We start from the raw sequence: 16,677 nt of genomic DNA, 5'->3' as shown, positions 1-16,677 counted from the left end.
CCCATATTGTAATGGGGTAATAGATCTCTTCCAGAAGTAGTTTATAGTATTGTGAGGTAAGTGCTGTTAGAGGGGAGTGCTGCGGGTACCCAGAGGAGTGTTTCTGCAGGGTTGGAGAAGGATTGCTAAGGGAGGCAACACCTTCACAGTCTGGGGGGGCAGGAGTTTGTGCCAGGCTGGCGAGGGTGGTAAGCAAGCACTCTGGGCAGAGGTCATGACACTTGTGAGATGTTCTGGGAGAGGGGTTGAGGCTGGAAATTGGTGCTAGGCCTGCTTGCACACTCCTGTTACCCCCTTGGGAGGTTGAGGGTGGAGGATCACAAGTTCAAGGTCAACCTCAAAGTAAAAAGAGCTGAGGAGATAGCTTAGTGCTTCAGTTTCTAGTACTACAAACAAAAACAGAAAGGCGGTAGGTAGAGAAGACGTGGTCGTTAAGAATGGAGAGGTAAATGGCCTTTACCTTTCTATTGAAACGTCTTATATCTGAGTATATTCCATCAGTGGTAAGGAAATAGCAAGATATATTAAGCCAGGTCCGATGTGATGGATTCAGCATTGTAGAAGAGTCACTGCTGCCTAGCGTGGGGGAGGCGAGGAGAGTAAAGGACAGGTGCAGAGGCCAGGCCCTCTGAGGAGCCTGCTGAGATGTCCGTGGTGTGTTCAGGAGGGCGTATAGTCCAGAGATATCTCAGAGGCCTTCTCTAAAGTGGGAATACTAATAATACATCATAATGTTGTCAGGGAGAGTAAATGAATTAATAGATTTAAGCATTTAGAGCATGGCTTATGGCGAGTGCTGAATAGATGTTAGGTGGTGGTGTTATACTTACTGTAATTGTTATTATACCAAGTAGTACTTGTAATAATCCCATGGATCACAGCAAGAAGGTGAAGGAAAAAGTGGTATCAAGGGGCAGGTAAGGGGCTTGGGTCCAGCTCAGTAGCAGAGGGCTCACCTAGCTTGTGTGAGGCTCTGGGTTTGAACCCCAGCACCTCAAAAAATAAAATGTAAAAAGTTGCTGTGCATCTGCCTTGAACAGGTGTTGTTTTGTACCTGTCACACAATTTGGAGTGATCAGTGTTTGTATTTGGGAATAAATGTGGGTAAGTAGATACATAGTTACCCAGTGCTTTCAGGCAAGTTTTTGAGGAATAGTTAAGCTCTGAGAAAAGTAGGCTTAAGTCTTCAGTGGCACAGAGTGTAAGTGAGTGTATCCTTTAGTGAAGAGAGATGCTATTTGCTCTTTGATGGGTAAAGATTCAGACAGTAAATGAGGAAGTTCTTTTCTCAGGTCATTACAAAAGCTGATGCTTGAATGTTTATCTTTTATTATTAAGAACCTCTCTGCTTTCTTGTAATTATGTCTGAATACATAGAATTTTTAAGTCAGAAGAATGAAAACCCTTTTTTCCCCTGAAGCTTATACAACTTAATAGGGTATTTTATTAATAACACATAGAGGCTTTCAAATCAAAGTCATTTTTCCTGAACGTTCTTAAAAAATAATGGAAATGACTCAGCAGAGCCTAATTTAGCTCCGAATGCTGCTTTTGAAAGAGAGAGAGGAGATGCTATTTGTTTTGTGTTGCATAGTCATGTAAAAAGCAAAGAGGAGAAAGCCTGCATTTATCCCCTGCTGCCGTGTGCCAGACTTCACATGTATTTCATTTAATCGTCAGAATGAACCTGAGACAGAAATATTGTCTCTTTTATAGAGGAAGAAATTGAGTTTCAGAGCAACTCAGTAACTTGTCTTGGGTCACTGCTGATGGCAGAATTAGAACGTGAACCTGAGCTTTTCTGGTTATAAAGTCAAATGCTCTTCTCACCGCTCTGTCTTGTTTGAACAATTTTCATGGGTGAACAAGGTTTGTATCACTGGCTCAGATGCCACTTAGGATATTTGCCCACAAAATAATAAAAAAACCGAGCAAAAGGAAAGGCCTTTATACTTCTGTTTCCTCCCTTTCTTTGCATAGAACATCAGAAAACAAATTGGTAGGTTTTTAAATTTTCAATTTTTTTTAGCAGTACTTATTTATAAATTTTTGTGTGGTCATGTAAAAAAAATTTACAAGACCCTTGACTTAAAAGTAAACTAAGCTATTTACAAAGGAGGAAACAGACCTAGAAAAGTAAAATGACCTACAATATTATTACTCGTTTATAACACAGTTAGATTAGAACTCAAGATTTGTATTTCAGGTTAAGACACAAACCGTTTTTTACACCTGGAGTTCCTAAAGGATGATATGTGTGTATATAACTTGAGGATTGTTTTTTATTTGGGGCAGTCAGCGTGTACTGTCAAGACAGGGTACTGTAAATTGTTTCCATTCTGAGTGCTACATATTGGGGTCAGATTCTTAGGAGTTCTCCTCTTAATGATCTTGTAATGGAGCATGACTTCATGGTCCAAGTCTGAGGAGAGGCTTTCCTCCCGCTCGCTGGCAGCCCTGGCGGATGCACCTGCGTTTTGATCCCATCTGCAAGGGAAGGGCGTTTGAATTTTAAGGAAGAGAGAGAACGCTTTGTGGTGGGTCAATCCAATACTATTCTCCACTGGCTTTCCCCTGAAGCTTGACATTTTTAGAACGACGTTGCCAGCAGCTCTGCCCTAGTAGATCCTGGAGCACTGGGTTAATTGCGAATAGTGAAGGGTCTGTGATGGTGAGGCGGTTGCTAGTGAAGTCATGAGCTGCAGCTTGATTGAGAGAGTGCCCTTGGGATTGCTGTGTCAGGACGTGACCTTGAACTCTGAACCCTGACTTGGGCCTGTTGTATACAGTTTTCTGTGGAGGTATCTTGTGGATGCATTTTCCCACCTTGAATAAGACCTTTTTAAGCAACTAAAGAAACTGAGGCTTGGAGATGTTATGACTTAGCCATAAAGAAGCATGTTTATTTTCATCGAGACAAAATTGCCTGGGAAATTCCCGTTATTTCACCCTTTGCTTCTCTCTGTTGGGTGGAAGGTCAATACCATTACATTTTCAGGCGCCAGCCTGGGTGGCCAACCTAATGGAGCAAAATTGTTCCAGCTCTGAATAATGGCAAACCTGGACCAGGGCCCAGCGTAATTAAACCTCCAGAGTAAAGAATTTGATGTTGGCCTTTATTTCAATGAACAGGCTTGAGGCAGGCACTGGTATATTCTGTGCAAAGAAAAACAACGGCCCTAGAGATTTAGGCTTGAAAATGAATTGTGTTTTCTCTTACATTTGCACTTAAAAGTTTCCTTAAAAATATAATACACATCAGAAGACTACACAAAATAAGTTGGATGTGGTGGTACATGCCTGTCATTCCAGCCACCCAGGAAGCTGAGGCAGGAGGATCACAAATTCAAAGCCATCCTGGACATTTTAACAACACTCCGGCTCAAAAAGAAAAAAAAAAAATAAAGAAAGAAAGGTTGGGATGTAGCTTAGTGGTAAAGTGTCTCTGGGTTCAGTCTCTAGTTCAATTAAAACAACCTAAGCCAGGCGTGGTGGCTCATGCTTGTAATCCCAGCATTCGGGAGGCTGAGACCGGAGCATCATGGTTCACGGACAGCCTCAGCTACTTAGTGAGACCTCTGCAACTCAGTGAGACCCGGTTTCAAAACAAAGAATAAAAATTAGGTCAGGGGGTGCAGCTCGGAGGTCAAATGCCCCTGGGTTCCATCCCCAGACCTGCAAAAAAAAAAAAAACAAAAAAAAAAAAACAAAAAAAAAAAACCAAACCTATATGAAATAAGTGGATATAGTTATAAGCAGCATACTGGCTGGGATACAACTTTGACAGTGCTCCATACATCCTCTTGCCTCTGTCCTTTTCTCCTAAAGGGTATTTATGTCCTGTTTTTTTTTTTTTATAATATCACATCTTTAGTTTTGTTTTTGTTATCCAAATGTATATTCCTAAAGATGCCTTAGAAAAACTTTTTTTTTTTTTTTTTTTGGAGGGTGGGGAGAGGATTTGGCAGGTACAATGATGGTCTCCTAGAGTTGTTCACATTCTAATCCTCAAACCTGTGACGGTGTTACCTTACATGGCTAGAAGGACTTTTGACAATCTGGGATGAGATCATGCTGCATTATCCAAGTGAGCCCAGTGATCACAAGGGCCCTCATAAGAGGGAGGCAGAAAGGTCACAGCCAGAGGAGGAGAAAAGATGGCTAAAGCTGAGGTTGTGGCTGGGTGCAGTGGTACACACCTGTAATTCCAGTGCTTAGGAGGCTGAGACTAGTATTGCAGGTTCAAGGCCAGCCTCAGAAATTCAGGAAGATCCTGTTTCAAAATAAAAAGTAAAGAGGGCTGGGGTGGATTGGAGGTAGAATGTCTCTGGGTTCAATATCTAGTACCAAAAAAAAAAAAAAAAAAAAAAAGGAAGGAAGAAATAGAATTTGGAGTGATTTAATGTGATACTTCTGGGTTCAATATCTAGTACCAAAAAAAAAAAAAAAAAAAAAAAAGAGTTTGGAGTGACGTGACCCTGACCTGGGGAATGCAGACGCCTCCAAAAGCAGGAACAGTCAAGGGGTGATTTTCCCTGGAGGTATGTTCCCTGGAGCCTCCAAAGGGAACACAGCCTGCAGACCCAGTAGACTTCCAGAAACAGTAGGGAATTTATGTTGTTTTAAGATACTAAATTTGTCATAGTAGCAATAGGGAATATGGGAATTCATTCAAAACTTACAAATTAGAAGACTCAGCATGATATCCTCTACTCAGATCCACCTGTTTTTAATATTTTACTCTATCATCCTTTCTATGATTTTGGGTGTTATTTCCTTGAACTCTCTAGAGTGGGTTGCACATGTCATGGCTGTTTATACCTAAGTACTTGAATATAGAATCCCAAGAATAAGAATCTTCTTCTCTTTTTTTTTTTCTTGGTGGTCCCGAGCATTGAACCTAGGATTACTCTACCTTTAAGCCTTTTTTATTTTTTATTTTGACACAGGGTCTCTCTAGGTTGCTGATAGTCTTGCTAAATTGCTGAGGCTGGTTTTGAACCTGTGGTCTTTTTGTCTCAGCCTCCCAAGTACTAGGATTACAGGCATGTGCCAATATGCCTGGCAGGGATGCCTATCTTTTTGTTAATGAATATTAGGAAATTTTAGCCATGCACAGTGGCACATACCTATATTTCCAGCTATTCAGGAAGCTGAGCAGAAATATTGTTTGAGCCCAGGAATTTAAGACCAGTCTGGGCAAAACACCTAAGACCCTGTCTTTAAGTAAATAAGTACATAAATATAATTTTGGCATATTTGTCAGATATGATTTGTAAATATTTTTTTTCTCTCAAATATGTTTCCCTGTGGCTTATCTTGTTATTTTCTTTTTTCTTTTCTTTTCTTTCTTTTTTTTTTTTGGTGGTAGTGGGGATGTAATCCTTCTACCTCTATGCTACATTTCCAGATCTATTTTTTATATTTTTATTTGTAAACAGGGTTCTTAAGCCAGCAAGGCTGGCTTCGAACCCTCCTGTCTTGACTCCCAAGCGCAGGGATTACAAGCGTGTGCCACAACACCCGGCTTGTTATTTTCTTAATGATGTCTTTTGAAGCACAGTTTTAATTTTGATCAAGTTCATTTTATCCATTTTTTTTCTTTTATGGACCATACTTTTGGTATCATGTCTTAGAAAAAAAGATATTAAAAACACTTTTCATAGGATTAGGAGCTTTGCTTTATTCCAGGACTAGTTTACTGGTTAGACCCTTTCGTTATGTGAGCATTGCTGACACGCACGAGGACTTCTCCTGGTGGTGGTCTCTGGTGGTGGTCTTACTGTTCCAGCCTCCTCTTGGCAGCTGTTATCAGGGAGATGATAAAAAATGTAGTCTTTGGGGCCCCGCCACCTGGGTTTGAGGTTTTACTTCATCCCTCGTGGCAGTGTTACCGTGGGAATGTGGCTTGATGTGTCAGCGCCTCAATGTCCTTACCTGTAACATGTAGATGATATTAGTACTCCCCTCAGAGGGGCCTCCGAAGTACACGGAACCTGACGGGAGCAGAGCAACGGCTCGGCAGATACTCGAGATTACGCCGGGACCAATTCTTATCTGCGGTTTGGGGTGGGTTGTGCGTGTTGGAATCTGAAGGCTTGGCAGGCCTTTTCCATGGTGACGGGTTGTGTGTGCCGTGGGTTAGAGCAGCTGGGGTGATGATCCTTGTGCATAGCCTTCCTTGACACTTTTAAAGCCAATTGTCCCTTAAAGTCACGTTCATCAAATGAGGCGATTTGGGCTGATGTGTGGCATCACAAAGCTCGTCATCACATGTAAAAATAGCTCAAGCTCCATTAACACTTAGAAAATGAACAATCTATTAGGTACCGTTGCCAAGGCAGAAATTAGACAGTAATTGTTTTCATTTACAGAATTGAGAGTAATGATACTTGAGACTTAGCTACTTTAAAAGAGATTTAAGCCAGATGTGGTGGTGCATGCTTGTAATCCCAGTACTTGTGAGGTTGAGACGGGAGGATTGCAGGTTCCAGACCAGCCTCAGCAACTTAAACTTTTAGGAACCTAGTGTAACCCTCTTTCAAAACAAAAAATAAAAAATGGGCTAGAGATGTAGCTCAGGTAGAATGCCTCTGGGTTCAATCCCCAGTACCACACACACAAAAAAAATCCCCCCAAACAAGGCTTTATGATTTCATATAAGTGTTAATATCAAAAGTATCAGTATTGAGAGGAGAAGGGGAATTCTTACAACTCAGAAGTAGAAAGACAATTTTAAAAATGGGCAGTGTTTCTCCAATGAAGATATAAAAATGTCCAGTGGGCACATGAAAATATCTTCAGCATCATTGATCACCATGAAATGCAAGTCAAAACCACAGTGCAACACTTGACACCCACGAGGGTAGCTGTAATTTAAAAAGAAAAGGAAAAGAATAAGGGTTGGTGAAGACATAGAGAAACAGGAACCTTTATGCATTGCTTCTAGGAACATATAATGGTTTAACCACCACAGAACATGGTTTGATGGTTCCATAAAAAGTTAGACATAGGGCCCGAGGGTGTAGTTCAGGTTTTAGCATGCGGAGTGCTTGGGTTCAATCCCCAGCAACAGAAAAGAAAAACAGAAACAGGAAGGAAGGAAGGGGGGGAGGGAGGGAGGAAGGAAAGAAGGGAGAGGAAGGAAGTTAGGAAGTTAAACAGAATTATCATATGACCCAGCAGTTCCACTCGAGTATATTCCCAGCAGAATTGGAAACATGTCAATATAGATACTTGTGCATAAATGTTCATTGCAGCTTTATTCATAGTAGCTAAACATACCCCAAATGTCCATCCATCAGTAGATGAATTTGTAAACAAGGTGTGGTATATACGTACACTAGAATATTTTTCAACCTTAGGAAGAAATGAAGTTCTTATGATGTGGTCATGCTGGAAACACGCCAAGTGAAAGGAACCAGCCACAGAGGCCATGGCTATAAAATTCCTTCTATGTGCTGTAAACAGACTAGGCGAATCCTAAGGTTAAGAGGTGCATTATGGGTATCCAGGGCAAGGGGAACGGGGAGTGATATTTTACTTACTGGATATGAAGTGTTTTCAAGGGGTGAGGAAAAGGTTTTGAAATAAAGAAGGCGGGCGGTTGCACAGCCTTGTGAATATGCTAAATACCACTGAATTGTATACTTTAAAGTGGTGAGCTGTATGTTAAATGAATTGCACTTCAACTAGAATAAGTTTAATGAGATACAGTTAACTTTTCTGTTTCCCAGAGGCTATTATTAAAGCACAGGAATGGTGATACCAGGAAGGATGACCTGTGTGTGTGTGTGTGTGTGTGTGTGTGTGTGTGTGTGTGTGTTGCTTAGGATTGAACCCAGGGGCATTCTTCTACTGAACTACATCCCCAGCCTGATTTTTTTATTCTTTATTTTGAAATGGGTCTAAGTTGTGGAATGCCTCACCTGGATCCTCCTGTCTCAGCCTCCAAAGTGCTGGGATTAGAAGTATGCGTCACCATGCCTGGCTTGAGAATGACCATATTTGATATTGCAATTCCATTATCTAAGTATCCTTCAAGTCCAGTGTGGCGACACATGCTTGTAATCCCAGTACTAAGGAAGCTGAGACAGGAGGATCACAGGATCATAGCCAGCCTCAGCTATTTAGTGAGGCCCTCTGCAACTTAGTGAGACCCTGTTTCAAAATAAAGAATAAAAATAGGGCTGGGTGTAGCTGAACGTGGTGGTGCACTCTTGTAATTCAGTACTTGGGAAGTTGAGACAGGAGAATTAGAGGATCGGGGCCATTCTCAGCAAATAATGAGACTTTTATCAACCTAGCGAGACTGTTTCAAAATATAAAATAAGGCTTGGAATGTACTTTGGAGGTAGAATATTCTTTGACTAGAATATTCTAGTTCAATCCCCAGTACTACAAAAATAAATAATAAATATCCCTCCAAATTAATTAATTAATTTTTACAGTACTGGGGATGGAACCCAGGGGCATTATACCTTCGAGCTACACCCCCAGTCCTATTTTTTTTTTTATTCTTTATTTTGAAACAGGGTATCACTGAGTTGTACAGGGCTCACTAAGTAGTTGAGGCTGTCTGTGATCCTCCTGTCTCAGCCTCCCAAATGCTGGGATTACCACACCTGGCATGACATTGGTATTTTCACATATATACACATAACTGATGTTACTAATTCCTTCAGTGAACCTGACTCTTCCTGTCCTTCCCTTCGACCCCCTCCTTGGCTCCACTGAGGTTTCCCTTCCATTATCTGTAGTCCTTCTGGCATCTCCATTACTCCCAGCTTCCGCACATTAGAGAAAACATGACCATTCTCTTTCTATGACTGGCTGATCTCACTTAACATAATGTTCTCCAGGTCCTTCGATTGTCGTGCAAGTAACATAATTTCGTTCTTTATTGCTGAGTAGAATTCCAGTGTGTGTATATCCTACAGTTTTGTAGTTTTTTCATCTGTGGATGGACACTTAGGTTGGTTCCATTACTTGGACATTATGAATTGTGCTACTGTGAACATGGCTCTGAATATAGTACTGTAGTTCTCCGGTTTCAGTCTTTGGAAGGATACCCAGGAGTGGTATAGCTGGACTCATTCCCAGTTTTCTGAGGAATCTTCACACTGATCTCCATAATGGCTGAACTGATTTGTAATCCCACTAACAGTGAGGAAGAGTTTCAATTTCCCCATATTCTCCCAACATTTATTATTTTTTTACTTCTTTATGCTTGCCACTCTGATTAGGGTTAGATGGAATCTCAGTGTAGTTTTGATTTGCATCTCCCTGATGGCTAATGATGTTGAACATTTTCTCATGTATTTATTGGCCATCTGTATCTCTTCTTTTGTGAAGTGTCTATTCAATTCAGTTGCCCATTTCCTTCCTTCCTTCCTTCCTTCCTTCCTTCCTTTCTTTCTTTCTTTCTTTCTTTCTTTCTTTCTTTCTTTTTCTTTCTTTCTTGTGGTACTGGGGATGGAACCCAGGGACATTCAACCTCTGAGCTACACCCCCAGCCCTATTTTTAATTCTTTATTTTGAAACAGGGTCTCACTGAGTTGCAGAGGGCCTCATAGGCTGTCCGCAAACTGTGATCCACCTGTCTCAGCTTCCCAAATGCTGGGATCACAAGTGTGCGCCATCACGCCCAGCTATAGTTGTCCATTTCTTGATTGAGTTTTTTTTTTTTTTTAGCGTAAAGTCTTTGAAGTTCTTTGCATATTCTAAATTTTAGTCCTCTATCAGAGGAATAGCTGACAAAGATCTCCCATTCTGTAGGCTTTCTCTTTAGATTCTTGATGTTTTTCATTGATGAGCAGAAACTTTTAAATATAATACCATTTCATTTATTAATTCTTGTTTTAATATTTTGAACTTTGGGGGTCTTGTTGAGGAAGCTTCTGCCTGTGCCTATATGTTGGAGTGTTAAACCTGTGCCCTCCTCTGGTAGCTTCAAAGTCTCTGGTTTAACTTCCAGATGTTTGATCCATCTTGAGTTGACTCCTGGGCAGTGAGAGGTAAGGATTTAGTTTCACTTTTCTACATCTAGATAACCAGTTTTCTCAACATCATTTGTCAAAAAGGCTGTCTTTTCTCCAAGGTATGTGTCTGCATCTTTGTTGAAAATCAACTTGCTATAAGTGTGTGAATTTGTTTCTGAATCTTCTATTCTGTTCTTTTGGTCTGTGTGTCTATTTTTGTGCCTATATCATGTTGTTCTTATTACTATAGCTCTGTAGTATACTTTGAAGTCAAGAATTGTGATGCCTCCTGCATGGTTCTTATTGCTGAGAATTGCTTTGACCATTCTGAGTCTTTGTTTCTATATATGAAATTTATGACTAATTTTTCTAGGTCTGTGAAGAATGACATTGGTATTTTGATAGAGATTGCATTGACTTTTTAGATCACTTTTGATAGAATGGCCATTTTGGTAATATTTATTTTGACTAAGAGGAAGGGAGATTTTTTTTTCACCTAAGATCTTCAATTTCTTTCTTTAGTTAAGTTTCTTCATAGGTATTTTATTGGTTTTGAGGTGAATGGAGTTGTTTTTTTGGTTCCTTTCTCTTATTTTTTTATTTTGAAACAGGGTCTTGCTAAGTTCCTGAAATTGGCCTCCAACCTGCAATCCTTCTCAGTCTCCCAAGTACTGGAATGACAAGCATACACCACCATGCTCAACTTCAGCATCTATTTTAGTACAGAAAATACTGTAATGTCTGCTAAAATAGAAACAGTAGTGTGTGTGTGTGTGTGTGTGTGTGTGTGTGTGTGTGTGTTTGTGTGTGTGTGTGTGTGTGTGTGTGTGTGTGTATTTTTTTTGGTGGTACTGGGTTCCTGGAAACCCTTCTACCTCTGGGCTACACTCCCAAACATCCATCTATCTACCTATCTATCTATCTATCTATCTATCTATTATCTATATATTTTTAATTTGAAAACAGGGTCTCTTAAGCCAGTGAGGCTGGCTTTGAACCTGCACGATTCTCCTGTCTCCACCTCCCAAGCGCGGGGATTACAAGTGTGTGCACCATCATGCCCGGCTCAGTAATGTATTTTTTTAATAAAATATTTTTTCTTTGGGGAAGTCCATAAGAGGCTCAGTAGTCCTAGAACTAAGAAAGCTGATAAGGGCCAAAAGGTATTCTTTTTTTTTTTTTTTTTTTTGATGGTGGTACTAGGATGGAACCCAGGGCATTCTACCTCTGACCTACACCCCCAGCCCTATTTTTGATTCTTTATTTGGAAACAGGGTCTCACTGAGTTGCAGAGGGCCTCATGAAGTAGCTAAGGCTGTCTGTGAACCATGATCCTCCTGTCTCAGTCTCCCAAATGCTGGGATTACAAGTATGAGCCACCATGCCTGGCTCCAAAAGGTATTCATAAGCCTGCTTTTAGATGGTATTTTGTTTTTTTTCTGGGCCATGCCATGCTATCAGGCTCCTGTTTCCTTATTTATTTATTATATTGTACACATACAAATCAAGTACTCTACCACTGAGTAACATCTCCATCTCCTACATTTTTTTCTTTTTTTTCTGTATTAGGAGTGGAACCCAGGGTCATTCTACCTTCAAGCTACACCTGAAGCCCTATTTTTTTACTCTTTATTTTGAAACAAAGTCTCACTAAGTTGTGGAAAGCCGGACCTAAGTAGCTGAGGCTGTCCACAAACTGTGATCCTCCTGTCTACGCCTCTCAAGTACTGGGATTACAAGTGTGCGTCACCACATCTAGCTATTTTTTTTTTTAATGATACTGAGGATTGAACCCAGGGGCACTCTACCACTGAGCTACATTCCTAGCCCTTGTTATATTTTATTTTTAGACAGGTCTTTCTGAATTGCCTAGGTTGGCTTTGAATTTGTGATCCTCCTGCTTCAGTCTCCTGACTAGCTGGGATTATATATAGGCATGTCCATTGTGCCTGGCTTAGTACATTTATATTGTTATGCAACTACTAGTTCTATTTTATTATTTGCATTTTTTTTTTTTTTTTTTGCGGGTCTGGGAATAGAATCCAGGAGCATTCGACCACTGAGCTACATATACCCCCTGCCCTATTTTTTATTCTTTATTTTGAAACAGGGTCTCACTAAGTTGCAGTTATCACTAAGTAGCTGAGGATGTCTGCGAACCGCGATCCTCCTGTCTCAGCCTCCATAATGCAGAGATTAAAAACATGCACCACCATGCCTGGCTGTTATGTGCATTTTTATCACCTCAAAATGAAATCCCAGGCCCATTAAGCAGTTGTTCCCTGGACACTCCTACCTCTAGCAACCATTACTTTGTGTTGTCTTTTTGTTTTTTGTGTGTGGTACTAGGGGTGGAACCCAGAGGCTTTCTACCTCTGGCCTATACTCCCAGACCTAGTTCATATTTTATTTGGAAACAGGGTCTCACTAAGTTGCTGAGAGCCTCACTAAGTAGCTGAGGCTGGCTTCGAACCTGCGCGATCCTCCTGTCTCAGCCTCCCAAGTGCGGGGATTACAAGCGTGCGCCACCACGTCCGGCTTTGTGTTGTCTTTTTAATACCCAGTCTATAGATATATGGAATAATGCAGCATGTAGCCGTTTGTGCCTGGCTTCCTTCACTTAAGATCATATTTTCAAAGTTCATTGAGATTGTAGCATATTTCAGTATTTCTGGCCTGTTTAGTGCTAAATAATCATCCGTTATGTGTGTACACCACAATTTGTTTACTCATTCATTTGCTGATAAGAATTTGGGTTCTCTCCATCTTTTGCCATGTGAATAGCACCTCTGTATTTGTTTGAGTTGTTTTTTCGTTTCTTTTGGGCCTATACCTAGGAGTAGGATTCTATGTTTAACATTTTGAGGAGCTGCCAAAGTGTTTTTTTTTTTATAGTGGCTGAATCATTTTACCTAGCATTGTACTAGGGTTCCAATTTCTGCACATCCCTGCCAGCACTTGTTTTTTTCCATTACTTTGAGTACAGCCAGCCTAGTGGTTATGAAATAGTACCTCACTGCGGTTTTAATTTATATTTCTGTAAATGACTAACAATGCTTACAATCTTCATGTTTGTTAGCCACTATTTCTCCTTCTCCTTCTCCTTCTCCTTCTCCTTCTCCTTCTGTATACGTGTGTGTGTGTGTGTGTGTGTGTGTGTGTGTGTGTGTGTGTGTGTGTTACTGGGGATTAAACCCATGGGCATTCTACCTCCAAGCTATACTTCCAGCTCTCCTTTATTTTTTATTTGGAAACAGGGTCTCACAAAGTTGTATAGGGCTTCACTAAGTTGCTGAGGCTGTCCTCAAACCTCTGGTCCTCCTATTTCAGCCTCCCAAGTACTGAGTTTACAGGCATATGCCATTATGCCCAGCAACTCCCAGCCCTTTATATATTTTATTTTATTTTTTATTTTTATTTTTTTATTTTTTGGTGGTACTGGGGTTCCTGGAAGCCCTTCTACCTCCGGGCTACATTCCCAGACCTATTTTATATTTTTATTTGGAAACAGGGTCTCTTAAGCCAGCGCGGCTGGCTTCGAATCTGCGTGATCCTCCTGTCTCCGCCTCCCAAGCACGGGCATTACAAGCGTGCGCCACCACAGCTGGCCTGCCCTTTTTATTTTTTATTTATTTTGAAACAGGGTCTTACTAGGTTGTTGAGTAGCTTGCAATTTGCTGAGGCCGTCCTTGAACCTGCAATCTTTGTGTCTCAGCCTCCCAAGTACTAGGATTACAGGTGTTCACCACTATACCTGTTTCATTTTTATTTCTTCTTTGGAGAAATGTCCATCATTAAGTTCTTTTTCCCGTTTTAATTTAGATTATCTTTTTGTTGTTGTAAGAGTTATTTGTATATTCTGGATATTAGACTTTTATCAGATAAATTATCTACAAATATTTCTCCCATTCTGTAGGCTGTCTATTTATTGTCTTTCACTTCTTTGAGAATATCTGTTGATGACATTTCAAAATATTGATGAAGCCACATTTATCTCTTTTGTTTATGCTTTTTGATGTCATATCTAAGAATCCTTAACCAAATCCAAATCATGACAACTTTTTTTTTGGTACTAGGGATGGAACCCAGGGGCATTCTACCTCCAAGCTATACCTCCAGCCCTATTTTTTATTCTTTATTATGAAAGAGGGTCTCACTAAGTTGCAAAGGGCCTCACTAAGTAGCTGAGGCTGTCCATGAACCATGATCCTCCTATATCAGCCTCCCAAATGCTGGGATTACAAACGTGCGCCACCACGCCGGCCCAAGTCACGACAATTTAATTCTGTTTTTCATTTAAGAGTTTTAAGGTTTAACTTTTATAAAATGAGGTCATTGATCCACTTAAACTTTATATAGAGTAGGGTCCCACTGCCATTATTTTGCATGTGGTAATTCACTTGTTCCAGTATGATTTGTTGGAGAGAATGTTCTTTCCCATTGAATAGTGTTGGCACTTTGTTGGAAATCACTTTGCCATATATGGAGAGGGTGTTTTTCTGAGATCCTAATTCCATTCTCAGCTCTTAATTTTTTTTTTTTTTTTTTTGGTTTTTGTTATAACACTAGGAATTGAACCCAGGGGTACTTGACCACTGAGCCACCTCTCTAGCCCTTTTAAATTAATTAATTAATTAATTAATTAATTGGTTAATTAGTCATTTTGAGATAGGCTTGCTAAGTTGTCGAGACTGGACTCAAATTTGAGATTGTCCTGTCTCCACTTCCCAAGTAGCTGGGATTCCAGGTGTGGGCCACTGTCTTGAGTGCTATTTACTTTTTTTTTGTTGTTGGTAGTGGGGATGGAACCCAGGGGCATTTTACCTCCAAGCTACACCTGCCGCCCAACTTTCTTATTTGGAAATAGGATCTCACAAGGTTGCTGAGAGCCTCCCTAAATTGCTGAGGCTAGCTCTGGACCTGTTATTCTCCGGTCTCAGCCTTCCAAGTAGTAGGATTACAAGTGTGCACTACCATGCCTGGTTTCGCACTTTACTTTTATAAAGGCTAAGTTTCTTTTTTTTTTCCCCCCCCTTTTGATAACAGGACCGTGGAGTTGATAACACCATTTTCCAAAATCCCAAAAAACTTCACCTAACTATTGGGATGTTGGTGCTTTTGAGTGAGCAAGAGATCCAGCAGACGTGTGAGATGCTCCAGCGCTGTAAAGAGGAATTCATTAAGTAAGTAATCTCCGGGGTGGAGAAAGGGGGCCAGCCCGGGCTGGTTTCCTAGCACAGACTTATTTTCGGATAAGGAAGCTACATAAACATGAGGATAAGGTTTGTTGACTCTCATTTGTAGCACTTCACATTGGACCGTTGTCTGAAAGGTAGAACATGGGTTTAAAGCAGATATTTACAAACTTTTATGGAAAGACTAACTTCAAATTGTTCTAGTTTAGTAGGGAAATTGTTCTTAAACAAAATATTTCATTATTTTCTCCAAAAATGACACACTATTACAAGCTTTGTGGCTTAAACAACACAAATTTATTGGGCTGAGATCAGGATGTTGGCAGGGAGGTGTCCTTTGTGGAGGCTCCAGGAAGAAATCCATTTCCTTGCTTTTACAGCCCAGCTTCTGAAGGCTCTCCACATTCCTTGGCTAGTGGTCCTTTTTCTCCATCTTCAGCTCTAGCAACATGGTATCTCTTTGGCCTTCCAGTGTCACATCTCTCTCTTCTCTGGCCACAGCGGGATGTTGGCTCTTAAGGGCTCCCATGATCTGATTAAGCTCACCTAGCTAGTCCAGGCTGACATCCTCATACCAAGCTCCTTAACCTTAATCATAAATGCAAGATAGTATACTTATGAACTCTAAAGAGTAGGAAATGGCATCTATGAAGGGCCATTATTCTGCCTACCACAGTGCATTCCCTAGGCAAGTTTTCACTGTATTTCAGAAATACTGCCGTCCCTTCCTTTCCCGTCCCTTCTCTTCCCTCTCGGTATTGGGGTAGAAGCCAAGGGCACTCTACCACTAAGTTACATCCCAAGCCCCCCTTTTTTTTTGGCGGGTCTGGGGATGGAACCCAGGGGCATTTGACCTCCGAGCTACACCCCCTGCCCTATTTTTTATTCTTTATTTTGAAACCGGCTCTCACTGAGTTGCAGAGGGCCTCACTAAGTAGCTGAGGCTGAATGCGAACCATGATCCTCCAGGTCTCAGGCTCCCGAGTGCTGGGATTACAAGCGTGCGCCACCATGCCCGGCTGCCAAGCCCTTTTTAAAAAATTTCTTACGCCAGGCGTGGTGGCGCACGCTTGTAATCCCAGCATTCAGGAGGCTGAGACTGGAGAATTGTGGTTTGTGGCCAGCCTCAGCTACTTAGGCCCTCTGCAACTTAGTGAGACCCTGTTTCAAAATAAAAAAATAAAAAATAGGGCCGGGGTATAGCTCAGAGGTCAAATGCCCCTGGGTTCCATCCCAGACCCACAAAAAAAAAAAAAAAAAAAAAAAAGAAAGAAAAGAAATTTCTTATTTTGAGACAGTTTTACTAAGTTGCTGAAGCTGGCCTTAAACTTGTGATCCTCCTGCCTCAGCCTCCTGAGAAGCGGGGATTATAGACATTTGCCCCTGTGCCCACCTACTTTTTTATTTTTGAGATGGTGTCTTACAGTGTTGCCCAGGATGGCCTCCAACCCTTAATCTTCCTTCCTGACTTTCTGAGTTGCTCCCATTACAGGGCTTTGCCC

At 41.0% G+C, this 16,677-nt stretch overlaps 1 protein-coding gene across 2 annotated transcripts in view; it reads left to right on the top strand.

Annotated features, from left to right (window-relative positions):
- The window catches only part of ASCC1 (activating signal cointegrator 1 complex subunit 1), a gene marked incomplete at its 3' end in the record, with an annotated part of 96,077 nt that overhangs the window by 22,209 nt on the left and 57,191 nt on the right, over window positions 1-16,677 (top strand). For both annotated transcript variants that reach the window (XM_080695163.1, XM_080695162.1), the window contains exon 5: window positions 15,027-15,163. In XM_080695163.1, coding sequence (XP_080551289.1) covers window positions 15,027-15,163 — 137 coding nt within the window. The remainder of the gene's footprint in view (window positions 1-15,026; window positions 15,164-16,677) is intronic.

Source organism: Muscardinus avellanarius, assembly GCF_963383645.1.
Source record: "Muscardinus avellanarius genome assembly, chromosome: 4".
Lineage (NCBI taxonomy): Eukaryota > Metazoa > Chordata > Mammalia > Rodentia > Gliridae > Muscardinus > Muscardinus avellanarius.
The sequence above is the reverse complement of the archived record's forward strand: the minus strand, read 5'-3'. Positions and strand labels throughout refer to the sequence as shown.